Source organism: Pygocentrus nattereri, chromosome 11 (assembly GCF_015220715.1).
Source record: "Pygocentrus nattereri isolate fPygNat1 chromosome 11, fPygNat1.pri, whole genome shotgun sequence".
Lineage (NCBI taxonomy): Eukaryota > Metazoa > Chordata > Actinopteri > Characiformes > Serrasalmidae > Pygocentrus > Pygocentrus nattereri.
The window spans coordinates 20,204,062-20,221,281 of record NC_051221.1 but is presented as its reverse complement, the minus strand read 5'-3'; the positions used below and the strand labels follow the sequence as shown (position 1 = coordinate 20,221,281).

The following is a 17,220-nucleotide window of genomic DNA, read 5'->3' as shown; positions in this document are numbered from 1 at the left end:
ATATTATTGGACAGATTCTCAAGTAGTACTCGGCTATATCAATAATGAAGCACGAAGGTTTCATGTCTTTGTCGCGAACCGAGTCCAGAGAATTCGAGAAACCACTGACACAAGACAATGGCACTACATTGACACAGAAGAAAACCCAGCCGACCACGCCTCCAGAGGCCTCAAGGTGGCTGATCTGATCAACTCAAATTGGTTTCCTGGTCCAAAGTTCTTGTGGGAAAGAGAAATAGCCAAAAATCAGGTTACCTCGGAGCTGCTGGTAGGAGATCCGGAGGTGAGGGTTACACAGGTGCTGAAAACTGAGGCTACAAGGCAATTTGACATTCAAAACCACCTGTCACGGTTCTCAAAATGGACCACAGCGGTCAATGTCATTGCTCGTATCCAGCGGTTGGCTAAAGAGGATCAAGACCACAGAACCTTTAAATGTGGAAGAGAGAAGGCAGGCTGTGCTGATTATTATCAAGCTTGCTCAACAAGATGCCTTCCGAGAAGAGTTGAACATACTCAACCAGAAATCAGGAAAGCTGCCTCATAACCACCAACTCTATCAGCTCGATCCGTTCCTTCACGATGGTATAATGAGAGTGGGAGGAAGACTGAGAAAGTCATCTGAGCCTCTTGAGTTGAGACACCCAGTAATCCTTCCCAAAAATAGCACTGTCACAAACCTCATCATTGCATATCATCATAACAAAGTACAACACCAAGGCAGAGGACAAACTCTCAATGAGCTAAGAGCCAACGGTTACTGGGTAGTTGGTGGAAGTAAAGCTGTAGCCCAATACATCAGGCAGTGTGTACGGTGCAGGAGGGTGCGTGCACCATTGGAGGAACAACGGATGGCAGATTTACCAAGTGACCGTGTTGATCCTGCACCACCGTTCACGTACTGTGGCATGGACTGCTTTGGTCCCTTCCACACCAAGCAAGGTCGTAAAGAACAAAAACGGTATGGCCTCCTCTTTACGTGTCTTTGTTCCAGGGCTGTTCACATAGAGATGCTGGAGGATATGACGACCGATGCATTTATCAATGCCTTACGGTGCTTTATCGCTATCCGTGGAACCGTTAGACACATTAGATCTGATCAGGGCACTAACTTCATAGGAGCAAAAAATGAAATGGCAAAGGCTCTGAGAGAACTCAGTAAGGAGAGAGTGGCTGCGTACTTGGCAGATAATCAGTGCGACTTCCAGATGAATACACCACACTCAAGCCACACTGGAGGTGTCTGGGAGCGCCAAATTAGGACAGTGAGAAGTGTACTGAGCACAGTCCTTGCTGACAGTGCTGGAAGGTTGGACGATACATCCTTAAGGACGTTCTTCTACGAAGCTATGTCCATTGTAAATAACCGTCCACTCACTGTCGATAACATCAGCGATCCCACCAGTCTGGAGCCACTCACGCCAAATCATTTGATTACGATGAAATCTTCTGTTCCTCTTTCCCCACCAGGGAGGTTCATCAGGGAGGATCTGTATGCCAAAAAACGGTGGAGAAGGGTCCAATACCTGTCTGAACAATTTTGGCACAGATGGAGGAAAGAATATCTGTCAAACATTGCTCTACGTCAGCAATGGCATGCGCCAAGGCGTAACGTGGCTGTGGGCGATATTGTGATCCTCAAAGAGGAGGATGTCCCTCGCAACGAATGGAAACTTGCTAAGGTGGTTGAAGCACTTGAGGATGATGATGGACTGGTGCGAAAAGTGACAGTGCAGATTGGAGAACGAAAGTTAGAAAAAAAAGGTGAACGCCTTAACCAGCCATCCATTGTTCAAAGACCCATTCAGAAGTTAGTGGTTTTAGTGAAGAGTAGCTAAAGGGGAGGGAAACATTGGTCATTCATTAAATGTCTCCTTTATAAAGTTAAAAGTGGTTATTATACTGCGGTTCACCCTTAATTGGTTATTCCTTGTATGTTGAGATGTAAATTCTGTTGTTATTCGGCGTTGCTGAATTTATTAGTGTGTAAAATCATATGGTTAATTTTCAAATATTAGTGTTACAGTAAACAACAGAACCGTGCTTGGAAATTATCATTGATTATTTAATGAAGAGTGTAAGTGTATTCACATCTCCATTTGTGTTAATCAAGGCTAATTTGGTGGGAGTGTAGCTGACGCTCGCAATACAGCAATATGTTACTGTGACAATGCCAGAAGTTTATGAGATTATCATATTTGATTTCTGATTGTTTTTTTTTATGTTGCATAAATTAATGATGAAATCCGTACTGCAATTCGTAGTTCTGCTGTTAGACCTTATTGAAATATTAAGTTTAATTTGTTTATTAATTTGTGGAGAGACGTCATTTCCTGTCTGGGTAACGTGCGCGGGAAATTGTGAGTGGAAACTAAGCGAAAGAGGAAAGAGACGAGAGAAAGAGACAAGGAAAAGATGAGAGATGACTGTCTACTACTGGCTAAATAGGCGCACACGGTAACTATTGTAAATATTGAAAATTGTGTACCTTTGTAGAAGAAATGTTTCTGAAAATGATGTATATGCAATGTGTTTTTGTTGTTGTCAGTTTTCACGGTGTTCCGTAACTTGGTGAAGAAAATAAAATGGTTGTGGACATCAGTAAGAGGCGTGAATCTTATTACCAGAGTAGATACACTAGTGTTTCCTCTCAGCTGGAGGAATCTTGTCTGGTTAGTTTAGAATGACATGTTGCCCTTCAGAGTTTCCCAGCAGGAAGTTGATGCATTTTCAACTTAGAAGTGGTTTTAAAGTGCAGTGCACTGGCTAGAGAAGTGCTTTTCAGTCACAGAGCACATTTCTCCACTGACAACAATGAAAAGAAGCACGATTGAGAGGGTTTGAAACAGCGTAGTCTGAACACCTCTAAACCATCGCACACCCGCTTCAAACCATGCTGAATGATTAACTTCTGAAATAGACTTACTTATGCCTGTTGCTGTAATAGCGAGCTGCTCTGCCTGCATTCTGGAGTTGGAGTGGCTAATAGGCACAAGCAGAAAAAACTCAGCACTGAGATGGTGGTAAAAGTCGTGACTGAGCAGTTTCCAGGTTTTGCGGTTTGCTGTTTTGCACTCAGGGAATCGGCACTGCATGTTATCAGGGTGGAAACAGACTCGATATGTCGAATGCTGCTGCATGACGAAGCCAAATCCAACTCCTAGATGCAACGGAGCGTTTTCCCCCACTTAAACACTATTAGCAGAACCAGCCTATGATGATGTAAATTCAGGTCAAACAGAAGTGAGCATATTGAAGCTATTTGTGAAAGGAAGAGATGAGCAACATTTTCAAAAACAGATCTTATCAATCTGGGGGTCTTAACTGTCCTGCGTATTGTTGCCATGGGAATGAAATCACTCCTGACTGCTGTATATTAAACAGTTTAAATTTGTTTAAATTCTGTTTTTTTCCTTACCCTGGGAAGCCTGAGTGACTTGAACACGTCTCTAAATATTGCAAAAAGCTGAAATCATTCAGGCTATTAATTTGACAGTTTAATTTGGGTTTACACGGCCGTTCCCACAGCGGTTTTATGGAGGTGGGAGAAAAGCATTGTGGGAGACAGGTTGCTTAGCAACCAGAGCCAGCAGAAGCTGGAGATTTCCGTGCTTAACCCTTTCCACTCTTGAGGCACATGCTGTCTGGTGTACTTTGGAAACTCATTGTGGCCTTTCACAGCACAGAACCCTTCAACAAGGCACGGTGACTCCTTCATAAGATCAGTATTCACTGTGCTCTGTCTGCAAAGTACCTTTATACTGAGACAGCTGTTCCTTTATCTATCAGTCAGTATTTGTTGCCGTGCTTATTAGAGGTGGTCAATGTGGCAAAAATACATCAACGCTCTCCCAATACACCACCCAGCATGCATTACACAAACACATCATCCAACCATTGAGAATCTCGGTTGTGTTAAGCAATCCTAATATACACAACCAAGCTGGCACTGGTCTTCAAACTAATCTGCAAAGAAGACAGTGATTCCATGTTTATTCAGCATGAAATGGGGTTCCATTTCTCTACTCACCATGCTAAGGTATCTAGAGTCAAGCTGAGATAAGATATCTAGAGCCAAACTGAGTTAAAGTACCTTGCTAGCTTCTTCTCCTTCTCATCTGACAGGCCATTTCTGTCATTTGAGTAATTCATTCTCTCTATTGTAGAGATACACTATATGAACAAAAGTATTGGGACACCTACACATTACACCTACAGGAGCTTTTATGACATCCTGTTCTGGATCCATAAGAATTAATAAGGAGTTGCTCCCCCCTTATGCAGTTATAACAGCTTCCACTCTTCTGGGAAGCTTTCGACAAGATTTTTTTCAGTGTGTCTGTGGGATTTTTTGTCCAATCATCCAGAAGAGCATTTGTAAGATCAGGCACTGATGTTGGTCGAGAGGGCCTGACTCACAATCTCCAATCTAGTTCATCCCAAAGGTGTTTGATGGGGTTGAGGTCAGTTTTGTGCGGGCCAGTCAAATTCTTCCACACAGAACTCACCCAGCCATGCCTTTATGGACCATGCTTTGTGCACTGGTGCTCAGTCATGCTGCAGCAGAAAAGGGTTTTTATTATTTTTCTTTCTTTAAATCATAAATCGTTAAAAAAATGTTTACAACAGTTGTAGCCATGGTTGCATTTTTCATTTTGGCTGAGGTGTACCTTTATGAAATCATAGCATTTTGAGCTTAACAGAGTCTTTTCCCTGATGAGTTATCAAAAGAGAGTAAACAGGATTCATAGAGTCCTGGACTGCTTTCAAACCATCATAGATGTTATCACACACATGAAGTGTGTGTGTGCCCCTCATACACTGTAAAAGTAAAAGCTGCTCAGTGACCCTGACTGAACGATGTGCACTTGAGCTGAAAAAGGAGCAAGATTTGTGACCATGCTAAATTAATTAGCACCATGCCAAATTAATTTTTGCAACAATTTCTCACAGTGTTAGCTGTAGCTAATTCTTCTCTTATTGCATGTGTGGCTGATGGCTGACATGAGCTTTCTCTGTGACTTATAGAGCCAGTCAGCTGCCACTCATGCAGTTTTATATGAGAGTGCTTAGAGGAGCAAACAAACTGCCCGATTCTGCAAATGTGGCTTAACAGACACCCTCATTTGGCTGCATGTAAGAGAGCAACACCCTAGTCATCTTTCTCATTGAGTAAGACCAAAGCCAGATTTAGTCTCATGGAACCCCTGCTTACAAAGAGTTGTGGCAATCCTAGGATTCAGATTGAGCCTTCTAAGCTTCTGCCCATATCACAGGACTTTACTAGCACTATCGCTACATGGGTTCTATATGAGATGGAGACCCACTTTCACTTGCTTCAAATCTTTATCTGCTGTATGTATAGCATACAGTTTATTATTGTGGGTTATCTCTTAGAAAAGAAAAGAAAAACTGTTAATTGATTAAAATACACAATTATAATAGCACCTGCTGAAGCCTCCGCCCATTGTCTTCCATTACAAATATTTTAAGTCAATGATCTTCTTTTTATTTACTGAGCACAGGCAAATATGTCAAAATTACTGCCTGCAGTAAATGACTGTATGCTACAGATGTGGCAGATTCAGGGTTCAGGCTGTATGTAATTTTTTGACATGTAACGCTGGTGCTATAAAAACTGCAAAACTTGCACCACTAATTAATTTATCTCATTTTTAAAAAATATATATTTATATTTATATATATTTTATATATGTGGTGTGATATGTGTGAATTTAATCAACTAATTAAAAAACAGGCTAAATTATCATATGTAGGCTAAAGATAGCAAAGGCAGAAGGCACATAAGGTGCCACCTCAACTCCCAAACCCAGAGAAGTGGTTTTGGGTTTACTTGATTTTTTTCACCAGACAAACTGTAATCATTCCTGGCTACTATTCCTGGCTATATAGCAAGGCCTTTTGTTTACAAAATCTAGATTTATTCTTTATTTTATGGACTACAACTACCATAAACTCCAGGCCTTAACCTGCATTGCAGCTCACGTGACTATGGTGAGCAGATCATTTGGACCGTGGGAAAACTGTGCTTGATCACAATCACGCCCATCACACAGTTAGAACAGGTCATGAATAATTCACTATAAATGGCTGACTGCAAATTCCATGAGTACTTGGACTTAATATTTGAATGAAGATGAAGAACACATCTTAAAAATGTGTGCAACTCTTTTTTGCACACAATTAATTAATCCTATCATGTGTGACAATGTCGCATTGTACAGCCCTGGTAGTCCTTTCACAGTGTGCCCCTGAAGCAGTTTTCTTATACAACTTCCAGTGTGTCCTTAGCTCTTACTATTTACACATTGTAAATAACACTGAAACCTTTGGCTTGCCTTGTGAGGCCCCTGTGGTTTCCTTGATGTTGCCTTTATTTTTAATTACTCACTGCGTCTTCAATTAGACTACAATCTGACACGCACATAAATCAGGCCTCTTCAGAGAGCTTGGATGGATGATGGATGGTTGGATGGATGATGGATGGATAAATGGATGCATGGATGAATGGATGGATGATTGGATGGGTGTATAGATTGATGGATGGTTGTGATTAAAACCTGTTCTCTTTGAGGTTAAAACTTTGATGCAAATAGGGAATGGTCAGTTATCAACAGGTAATCGTTCTTTCAGACTGCCGCTGATTTAGCTTGCTTTTCTGGTAAACCTTGAAGCCTGCATGCATTCTGCCAGTGGCATGATTGATTAGAAGGCTCATTTGCGTATCATAACCATCTGCAGCATCATTAATGCACCAGTCAATATTGTAATCACTGTTAACTTGATGCAAAAAAGTGGCTGTTTCTGTTAATAATGTATTAATCTTAATGCTGTTGTTCTTTATAAGAACATGAAGATGAATATCCATAGATGTTTTTATTTAGTCTGTGTCTGATACATTATATGGACAAAAAGTATTAGGACACTCTTAATTATGAATTCAAGTGTTTCACCCACACCCATTGCTAACAGGTAAATAAAATTAAGCGGACTTCCAGTCTCAATAAACAAACGCTGGCAAAGTGGAAGCTATTATAGCTGCAAAGGGGGAATCAACTCTGTATTAATGATTATGGATTTAGAATGGGACGTCAAAAAAACTTCTGTAAGTGTAATGTGTTGGTGTCCCAATACTTTTGTCCATATAGTGTATGTGCTCTCAGTAAGCTTGCATGCTCAGAAAAAAAGCACAATGCATCCAACAATAAAGGAATCTTCATGCTTCTCACATATAGTGATAGAAAACATCATGGCAGGGCCTATTCTACCTTTAAGTGGTATAAGCAATTATTTAGTGTCTCTGCATCACAGCGGGCCCTGAGAGTGAGATCATTTTTTGAAAAAAGTGCAGTGAAGCCAGAGATTTACGCTGATTTACATCTTATGCTGTTTGTCAAGATTAGTTAAGTACAAATTCTTGTTCTATTCTTGGATGCAAAATATTATTGGGGTGGGTGGAGGCTCCAAAATGCTTAGAAACAGGCTTTAAACGCTCACAGAAAGCTGAGATTGTACATGGCCATCCAACGTGGGGGTGCATGTTGTTACTGCTGTGGTGGCAGGTTTCAAAGGGACATCACCAAAGCCTCTGAATATACAGTATTTTTGTGAGTCTGTCTTTGACAGTATTAACAAACAGTATATTGTACAGCCCCAGTGTCTGAAAACAAAGCAATGTCAGTCTGATAGATCAGACTGTAATCAGACTGTAAGTGGCTCTTTCCAACTTGAAGAGAAGGAGAACATGAGAGTAGGCTAATGTCATCCGGCTCTTTTTGGTCATGCTCATACATTTTTGTGATTCACTGATATTAAATGCATTTGAAATACCTTCTCATCTCCCTTGAAGAAGTGGACTGAAACTGTTTGATGGTGCTGTAACTCATGGAAAATTTGATCTATCCATTTATCAATAAGGCCCTAAAACAGTGCACACTTTATCCCTCTGTCCTCTCCTCTGTGTGTGAAAGATGAGAGCAGTTTGAAGATGAACAGTGTGGATCACATCCCTCAGACGCTGGCCAGCCACAGTCGCGTCTCTGGGGAGGCTGAGACCAGCAGCCGGCACGGCGCCGACATGCTGAAACCGGACCCCCGCGACACCTTCTTTAAGAGTGAGCATTAATCTGCCTCTCTTTATCACTGTTACTGTTACATACTCTTTCTGCTGCATTAGTCTTATGGTGCACTGAATATACTGTATAAACGAAGTCTGTCTCAACTCTGTTTCTGTCTCTCTGTCTGTGCAGCACCCATGATTGACCCGTCTCGGCTGGAGAATGTGCTGCCCTCCTGTCTGTACTCACCCACTTATGTAGTTAAAGACTTCCCCATTGCCCGCTACCAGGGCCTGCAGTTTGTAAGTCCGAAACCCACACACATACACTTGTTTTTATACAATGACATTTTTTCCTATTACATATTTTCTAATAATGGATAAGTTAGTGCTTCCTCTACAGAGAGCAAATGTACATATGACATTTATCTGCACATTTTTTCTCTCTATGAAAACGGTAAGACCACCAAGCTGTTTAACATATTGAGATTTTTTGCCATTACCTTAAATTCAGCACATAAACAGCAATTGTGCATCAAAATTCGCAGGAGTGTGTTCTCTATAAAGGATGTGTTCACTTATTTTCACTTAGAAAACTCTAAATCTAACCTCAGTAACCAAAATTGTACATATAGTTTTAAATAATAAAATAGTAGGTTAGACGGTCTTTTGTTCATAAATTCAGAACATTTTCGGTCTGAAAAGGTATTAAAAACAAATACACGCATGATGAATAGATAAATAAAATGTTACTGTCATAACAAAATTTATTGTAGCAACTTGGAGAGCAACCTGGAAACAAGTGCTTGCCTTTCAATTAGTATTGATTAATTGTTCGTGAGATTTACAGATTGTAAAGGGTGGCTGGCACAATGATTTCAAAGAAATTGAGGTCCGAGGTTTTATTGTGAAAGTTTCGATGGCTCTTTTAATGCACTTGTTGCATAGGGCTCTCTCTAGCTGGAGAAGTGCACCAGCAGATGTTGAACAATGCTGCCACCATTTGGGCAGTTCACTTCAGTGCAGGAGAAATGTGCTGCTGGAACTAAACGTCTTCAAAATGTCTTCTATTACAGACAAAAAGTTACACAATGAAAACTGTAATCATTAGCATGAACTAAAAGATTGAACAAAAATAGTATTTGTTTTTGTTGATACATCACGTCTGAAGTGCTTTGCATAAGCTAAAATATTGAATAATAATAGTAACATATTCTTGAGACTTCACTTATGAATAACTTTCCACATTTTAAAGTATGTAAAGCTTTCTAATATAGCTAGATTTCTGGGTGAAGACAACAGCCAACATGCTTATTGTTAATGTGTCATGTTTATGCCTTTCTTTTTCACTTTCTTTTTTTGTGACATGTGCTCTTATGTTTAGGAGAAGCGTCTTTCTTCAATGTTTCAGTTTCTAATGTTTCACTAAGGAGATTTGAATGTAATCTTCCCAAACTACAGGCCTGCAGTAATCACTGTTCTTCTAAAATTTCTGCAGTCTGTTTGTCTGCTTTTACGTAACCATATTGTATTTCAGTTCATTGTTTTGCTATTTAAATATGCCTTCATTTAATGAAGAACCTGGAATATGATTTTATGAGCAGAAATATTTCCAGGCTGCTCTAATAAAAGAGCATCTTTACTGCAGTAAAATATTTGCTTTTATGTGCCTTCCTCTTCAGGTCTATTTATCCTTCGTCTATCCTAATGACTTCACCCGGCTCACCCACATGGAGCGAGAGAATAAGTGTTTCTACCGGGAATCACCCATTTATTTAGAGAAGTAAGCTCCCCTTCAGAAATAAGGAGGAAAAGATCAGCTTTAGTCATTAGCCCAGAAATCCTAAACCATAAGAATAATTGTGGAAACATGCAACTTGAAAAAATGCCTTCAGTAGAAAATCCTGCATGTTTGATATCTTGACCTCTTTGGTGTTATATTTTGTACAGTTGTAAACAAAGTAAGCAGTGTTCTGTGAAGCATACAGGTCATTAATCTGCTGTGGATTCTGCATTATCATTTGATCTGTTGAACGCTTAGTATTTTATTTGGTTCTTACAATGATGTATTTTTCAGGTTTGGTTTCTACAAATACATGAAAATGGATGAGGAGGAGGATGATCGGCCATTCTTTTTCCCCAACCCGGATGGTGGGTGCCTCTGTGTGTGTGTGTGTGTGTGTGTGTGTCTGTGTGTGTGTGTTTATATTGGACAAGATTCAGCTCAGTGATCCAGAAACAAAATGAGCTTTATTAGAGGGGTATTTACACAAGGTGTTTCATTAGAGTATGGCGCACTCATAAGGCATAAAGGCTCTGAATTGGAGCCAGGAGTCGAATGGCTGAGATTGATTTAATTTCCAAACAGAGGACAGCCATATTCCCTGGAAGGACAATCTGAGGTCCTTTGTGGATGACTGCCAATTGGAAAGGCATTTCAGCCTCTGTGGGCCTTTAACACCAACACTGAAACAGTGGGATTTGGAATTCATTAAGCTGCTTCTGTTTTTTTTTTTTTTACAGATTTTCTTGAAGAAGAGGAGGGAGTGGATCCTGAGGATGAAGCAGAGATTGTTGGCACTCCGTCATCAAAGAGGATCACCCGTCCCAGCCAATCCAGTCACACCTCTAGCCCCTTCCATAAAACAGGATCCATGTCAACAGGGGAGGCAGAGCTAAAGAGCCCAATGCTCAGGAGAGAACAAAGGCATTTCTTACACAGGGAGGATCCAGTGGATGAGGACAGGAGGAATGGGGCAGGGCTTGAGGATCCTGATGGAATGGATGAGGGTGCAGAACCAGAGGACTCTCAGAATAAGAATGTAGTACATGGTCGCTCTCTTTCTTGGATCCGGAAAGATCCAGAGGAACCGAGGAGAAAGAGCCGGTCTGATGATCGTTCCCTAAAGCTCAGCAGATCAACTCTGCTGTTCCCTCAGAAATCCTCCCTTGTTGCTCTAACCAGTCGAGCCAAGCAGATCCTGACCAACTCTGCCCATGCTGGGCGCTCCATCAGTGATCGTAGTCGTAATAATGGTCATGGCAACACCCACCCTACCAACAACAAGGGCCACAAGAAGGAGGACAATAAAATCTACATCACCAGGCCCCGTTCAAGCAAGGATAAGAAAGGCCTTGTGTCAAGGCATCCTCGAGAGGTCTTCCCAGGGGTCTTTCTCTATCAAAATGGTAAGACCACCAAGCTGGTCAACCTGAGCTCCAAGCACAAGGCAAGTAAAGGCGTTCTCCTAGCAAGGCCTCCTCTCAGAGAAAACAGGGTTTTCCCTTCAAGTTCAAACTCCAGCAGAACGAGTGCAGTTCGCCAGGCATCAAGCAGGGCGGCACTCCTGAGCCACACCGAGAAGAGCAAATCGTCAGCACCAAATGATCCCCGTCTTCCCACTAGGGGGAGTACTACTGCCAGACCGCCTCCTGCTCCTACCCCTCCCTCTTTTAACTCCTCCGAGAATGCTCTGCCCACTGAGCCTCCACGGATTACCTCTTACCTTCGCACCTCCGAGATCACAGAGTCCCAGCCTCAGCCAGTGGAGGCGGAGCCTGAACCAGAGGAGGAGGAGGGTGGCCTGTCAGAATACAGCTATGAAGAGGTGGAGCCTCGCCCTGGCTGGGCAGAAGAGGCCATCAACTGGCAAAGGACATTTTCGGTCAACAGTATGGACTTTGAAACACTACGCTCTGACTGGAACGATCTGAGGTGTAACGTTTCAGGGAACCTGCAGCTGCATGAAAGCGAAGTGGTGGACGTGTTAGCTCAGTACATGGAAAAACTCAACGAGCGCAATGGAGGGTAAGAGGAGCAACACTAATTTTGTAAAAAATCAACATTACTTTTTCATTTTGTCAAGAACTAGCAGTAATGTGTTTATTAACACAGACATTGTGGGATTTTTCATAAAGAAACACAAAAGTTTGTAAAAGTTTAAAAATGTACTTTTCATATATGGAAACTGAGCAGCAAAATCATTGTGGTGATGTCACAGTGAAGTTATAAGGAGTGTTTCAGCCTGAGGCTTAACAAGGCACAAAACACAGAAGCCAATCAGAACAGAGGTCATTTATATACATTTTAATAGCCTTAAAAATACAGTGACAAAACAGCCCGTGTAGTTATGAGTGTTAAAGGCAGACTGTAAAATAGGCATCTAAAGTCTGTTCAGGGTTCTAAGATAAGCTTTTGGCCCAGGAGCCACTGGCACTCCTGATTTGAAATAGAAAGGAGCACACGGAAAACCTATGAACCCAAACTTAATAAGATCTTATTTGTTCCCCGTTTTCTTTATTCCTCCTCTCAGTCAGAGAGACATTGTCCAAGCTGTTAGGGATTCTGTGAACAACATTAGGGACTATCATTTTCAGTTATTCAGTATTTTTTATGTGCTTGCAGTTTCTTTCATTTCATCTGTGTCCCTGCCTTTTATCTAATCAACACACAGTGTGTCTTTCTACCAGGTGTTCTTACAAGTTTGGCCTGAAAGCCTGTTTACTGGGCAGCCATTTCTTACACTAACAACTTGATACTTTCACATTTACTGAAGAGTTTTATAATGTAATATATTTTTGTGTGTTAATGAAATATTAGCCTAAGACTATTTGAAAAAAAAAATATTGTTGATAGTTAAGTTTAGAATTTAAAACTGTAATGTGACAGAAGTAAGCAGGGTTCAAAAACACTGATGAAGCTGTGCTAGTTTGTGGGAGTTATGAAATCATTGTCACAAAAAAGGTCAAATCCAAAACAATACAAAACCTGAAGATCACAGTGATAACTAATGATCAGGCAAAAAGACAGAATCATAATAAACATAAAAAAGTCAAAAAATAGGAAAACAAACTGGTAATCAGAAGGAAATGCTCAGTAGATTCTTGATACATTTACAGCATTTGGCAGATGCTCTTATCCAGAGCGACTTTACAATTTGATCATTTTTTTACACAGGTGGTGTAAACAGACTTGCCCAAGGACTCTTATTGGTGTTTATTAGGGTGCTTATTGGTGTTTATGTAGGGTGCTTGCCCTGGTGGGGGATTGAACCCCAGTCTACAGTGTGAAAGGCAAAGGCGTTAACCACTATACTACACCAACCACCATTCTGAAGACAGATGTGATACCTCACAACATGTCTAAGCTGAAGCCCAGGATTATAAGGCTATTTAAACACACCACATGATGCACAGAACAGGTGAAAATACTCAGTAATCAGGCGAGGCTGGTCTGGAAATGTTGTGTGTTGAGACAGGGGCATGTTGTCTGTCGAGAAAGGGCCATGTGATCAACCGAGGGGTTCTATGAATTGGATTCCTTGCTGAAGGAATGCATGATAAAGTCAATACCACTGAATGAAGAGGCGTTTGTGAACTGAGTCAGTTCTTACTGCTGATGTGAGTCAGTTGACCTCAGCAAAGGCTAAAATGTCAAACTATTAGCATTCCTTAACCGGCTATGCAAATTTGTTGGCAGGGTAGTTAGGCTTCTGGTGACATGTGCGATGATATAAGTAGGCTTATAAACTAAAGAAACAATATTTGGATTTGATTTTATTGCTGAAATATTTCTTCAACAGAATACTAGAAGGTTGTAAAAAATTACAAACAGATTAAATGGTGTTAGCTACAAATATTTTCCCAGGTTATAAGCTAGAGTAAGTTAGATAAATTTATTTAAGTTAGTTTACATCGCTTAAAAACAATGCAGCATTTCAGAAAAATATAAAATAAAACAACTTTGCTTAAACTAGATGTCACTTTACATGTTTTGGTTGTTGTGAATTGGCTCAATTGTAAAGTGTTTTTGAAACTTTAAAAAAATCACTGCTTGCTTCCAATCCTCTAGCGTATGTGGATGGTGCTGCCTTGACAGATATGTATGTGTCTGTATGGAGTGTGAAATAGTGGTGGGAGCCCAGCTGTGCTTACTCAGATGACACAACTGACACAAATGATGCCAGTGCCACCTCTATCACTTAGTCACGCACTCATGTTCTCGTTGTGTCACCGCAGTATCTACACTCTGCTGCGGATCATAAATGTGGAGAAGAGGCGTGACTCAGCGCGTGGGAATCGTTACCTGATTGAGCTGGAGCTGATGGAGCGTGGGCGGAGTGTGGTGCGACTGTCTGAGTACGTCTACCTCTTACTGCACCGCGGCCGGCTGGAAGACAGCCTGGAGACCAGCGACGGGGTGACCGCTTCTCCCCCTTCAGTGCCCCAAACACCCTCTGCCCCATCCTCCGTTCAGCCCCGCGCCACTCCGCAGTGGGGCACTGTCTACGCCAAGCCTCTGCTCTGCCAGCCCGTCATGCTGCAGTGGAAACGGGATGTCATGGTGCACTTCGTGGTGCCTGGTGAGTGTGGAGGGATCATCACCTGGTTACGCTTACAGACCATTGCATTTCTCAGTGTGAACATACTATTTACACTATAGGTGGCTAGTGACTACAGAAGCACACATTTTGAGAGACAGGGCAGGAGTCTCCATGAGAATCCGTCTAATCAAGTATAAGTTCAGGACAACATGACATTCAGTGTTAGCATTTTAGTTAATCAGATTTCTCGCTGTAACAGTGCTATCCTACAGTTTTATGAACATGAGGGAGCTGTTATGAAATTTTGTATTGCTGTACATTTTATTCACATTACAAATTAATTCCATATTTACCAATTACATATTGCATATTAACTACATAGTTATATCTGTAATAATTACCTTGTAATGAATGTTATGATTTACATTTACATTGTTTCCTTTTCCATCAACATGTTTCAGTGTTTCAGTGTCTCAACATGTCTTTTTTTTCAAAAAATTACAGCCCACTTGGCAAACACTAGAAACTCACTAGAAGGTTGGCCACAAAACATTTTGGCCAAAAATGATCAAAAGTGGAAAAAAAAGCCAAAATTGTGGCTGAAATGAATTAAAAAAATGGAGTACAATGTGTGTCACAAATGATCCGAATGATTATGAAAACAAGAAATGGGCATTACAACACTGTTTTGTTTTCTTCAATCTTCTCTGCTGGTCAGACATGTCTGAACAGTTTGAGCTACAGCAGTCAAACAGTGCAAAAGAGTGGGCTGCTTGGAACTACCTCACAGTTTTTATGAGAGACTTTACACAAGATATTCATAGAGATGATAAAGATCATAACGAGGGTTATAAAGAGTTCACAACAATCTAGAACTTGCCCATTTCAGGTTTGATACCACTTGAAACATGACATCCTGCACGATATGTAGAATGCAGTAAAACACCAGAAGCATAAAGGAAAGTTCACCACCAGTAGAACCTGGATTTTGTGGCACATACTTTAGCCTACATACTACATACTTTAATCATTTTAGTATTTTATAGAAGTTTTTATGTTTGGTATATTCATTTAAAAGTTTACATACAATCGCTGAGAAACTTCCCATTTTCAATTTCAGGCAGGAATTTTCATTTCGGGGCATCACTAGCAAAAACATAAACAAACGTTTTTCTTTCTGTGAAACAAGACACACACAACAACGGCTTTTCATCAAAGTCAAATCATAATAATATATTGCCATTTTTACTAAGAAACACAAACATGGCATGGAATGAAATTGCGCAATCTGCACTTTGAACAGAGTCTCTGCTTTTTCAATGAGCTATGAGTGAGAAATTATTCAATAAAATGTGAGAAAAATCAAGATATTAATGCCATGCAGTTCCTCAGAGTTTCAGATGATGTTCTACACTTGATGCTTTGCATCTTTATTTATTAGTGTGTAAAAAACATGGTACTAGATAATCATGTGATCATCTAGTGAGCTTGTCTGTATGATATTGTGGTGATGGGGTCTCCTCTGTCTCTGCAGTGAAGAATCAGGCTCGCTGGGTTCAGCAGTTCATCAGTGATATGGAGCTCCTGCACCGTGAGACCAAAGACGACAACTTCAACATCATCATCGTGGACTTCCAGAGTGAGGACATGGACATAGAGCAGGCTCTGAGAGAGAGCTCTGTACCCAGGTATTCACACACAGAAACATATACATATATACATACACCTGTGAAAGCATTAACTTCACACTCACCTCCAGGCCTTGTAACATGCTCTGACTGAGCACTTGTGCTCCACAGAGTTTTTCCATTGTCTTTGCTGTGTGGCCTCTATGCAGGTATGACTATCTCAGGAGGGAGGGCAATTTTGAGCGTTCCGCTGGTCTGCAAATTGGAGTGGACACTATTGAGGTAAAGGAACACTTCTGAGGAGTAAAGTAGCATTAAACTTAGAGTGGCCATATCCTTCATGTGCATATATCCATATCCATAACTTAGCGAGACCTTATGCTTTTTCATTTTTTGCATATTCTTGCTATCCAAGGAAAGCAAGTTTCTCAAAACTGGTAACTTTACAGGAGAAGGCAAATAAAAGTTAACATAAAGAGGTTTTCAAGTGATTTTGGAGCATTTCTATTGGTCCATTCACCCAGTCTGATCAAACACACTCCTTACTTTATTGTGAGTGGGTGAGATTAAACTGCTGTTGGCTAAATGGGACATTTTCATGACATTAAAATCAATCAATTAAAAATTGTTTGTTTATGCAGCTTATTTTCCCATAAAGACTAGAGACTTAATGGTACATTTTGAAATTTCAGTATTGTTTATATAATACATTAAATGCTTTTAAAAAGTGAGGAAAATTAGATTTTCATTAAATAGGCCCTTAAAATAGTGTTTGAGAATATAAAGGAAACAGAAGTGACGTAGTTTTAAAACTTCAGTGTAATGAGAAGTTACTGTTTAATTAGGCCACTGATTTGCACTTGAATTATGGATGCCTTGTGTTGTGTCTCGCAGGACAGTCACAGTATCGTGTTCCTATGTGACCTGCACATTCACTTTCCCCTGAACATCCTGGAGAGCATCAGGAAGCACTGTGTGGAGGGCAGGCTGGCCTTCGCTCCTATCGTCATGAGACTGGGCTGTGGGAGCTCCCCGCAAGAGCCAGATGGTGACACACACACAGACAGGCTTTAACACAGCAGCATGCAGACACTACTTGACAAAATCTGCATTTGAAAATGAGAAAATTCGTTTGACGTTAATTTGCAGTGCTCACATACACAAACATATATAAAAACAGATCTTCACCACA

General features: G+C 40.7%; 1 protein-coding gene and 1 long non-coding RNA gene across 2 annotated transcripts in view; one reads left to right on the top strand and one right to left on the bottom strand.

Moving 5' to 3' along the window:
• The window catches only part of LOC108439246, a 34,714-nt gene extending 31,735 nt beyond the window's left edge, over positions 1-2,979 (bottom strand). The window contains exon 1 of the long non-coding RNA XR_001858747.2: positions 2,927-2,979. This is a non-coding gene — a long non-coding RNA (uncharacterized LOC108439246). The remainder of the gene's footprint in view (positions 1-2,926) is intronic.
• b4galnt4a (beta-1,4-N-acetyl-galactosaminyl transferase 4a) overlaps positions 1-17,220 on the top strand; it is a 213,299-nt gene that overhangs the window by 190,112 nt on the left and 5,967 nt on the right. The window contains exons 10-18 of the mRNA XM_017717516.2: positions 7,992-8,135; positions 8,271-8,380; positions 9,760-9,860; positions 10,155-10,228; positions 10,601-11,885; positions 14,096-14,439; positions 15,935-16,088; positions 16,238-16,310; positions 16,923-17,076. Coding sequence (XP_017573005.2) covers positions 7,992-8,135; positions 8,271-8,380; positions 9,760-9,860; positions 10,155-10,228; positions 10,601-11,885; positions 14,096-14,439; positions 15,935-16,088; positions 16,238-16,310; positions 16,923-17,076 — 2,439 coding nt within the window. The remainder of the gene's footprint in view (positions 1-7,991; positions 8,136-8,270; positions 8,381-9,759; positions 9,861-10,154; positions 10,229-10,600; positions 11,886-14,095; positions 14,440-15,934; positions 16,089-16,237; positions 16,311-16,922; positions 17,077-17,220) is intronic.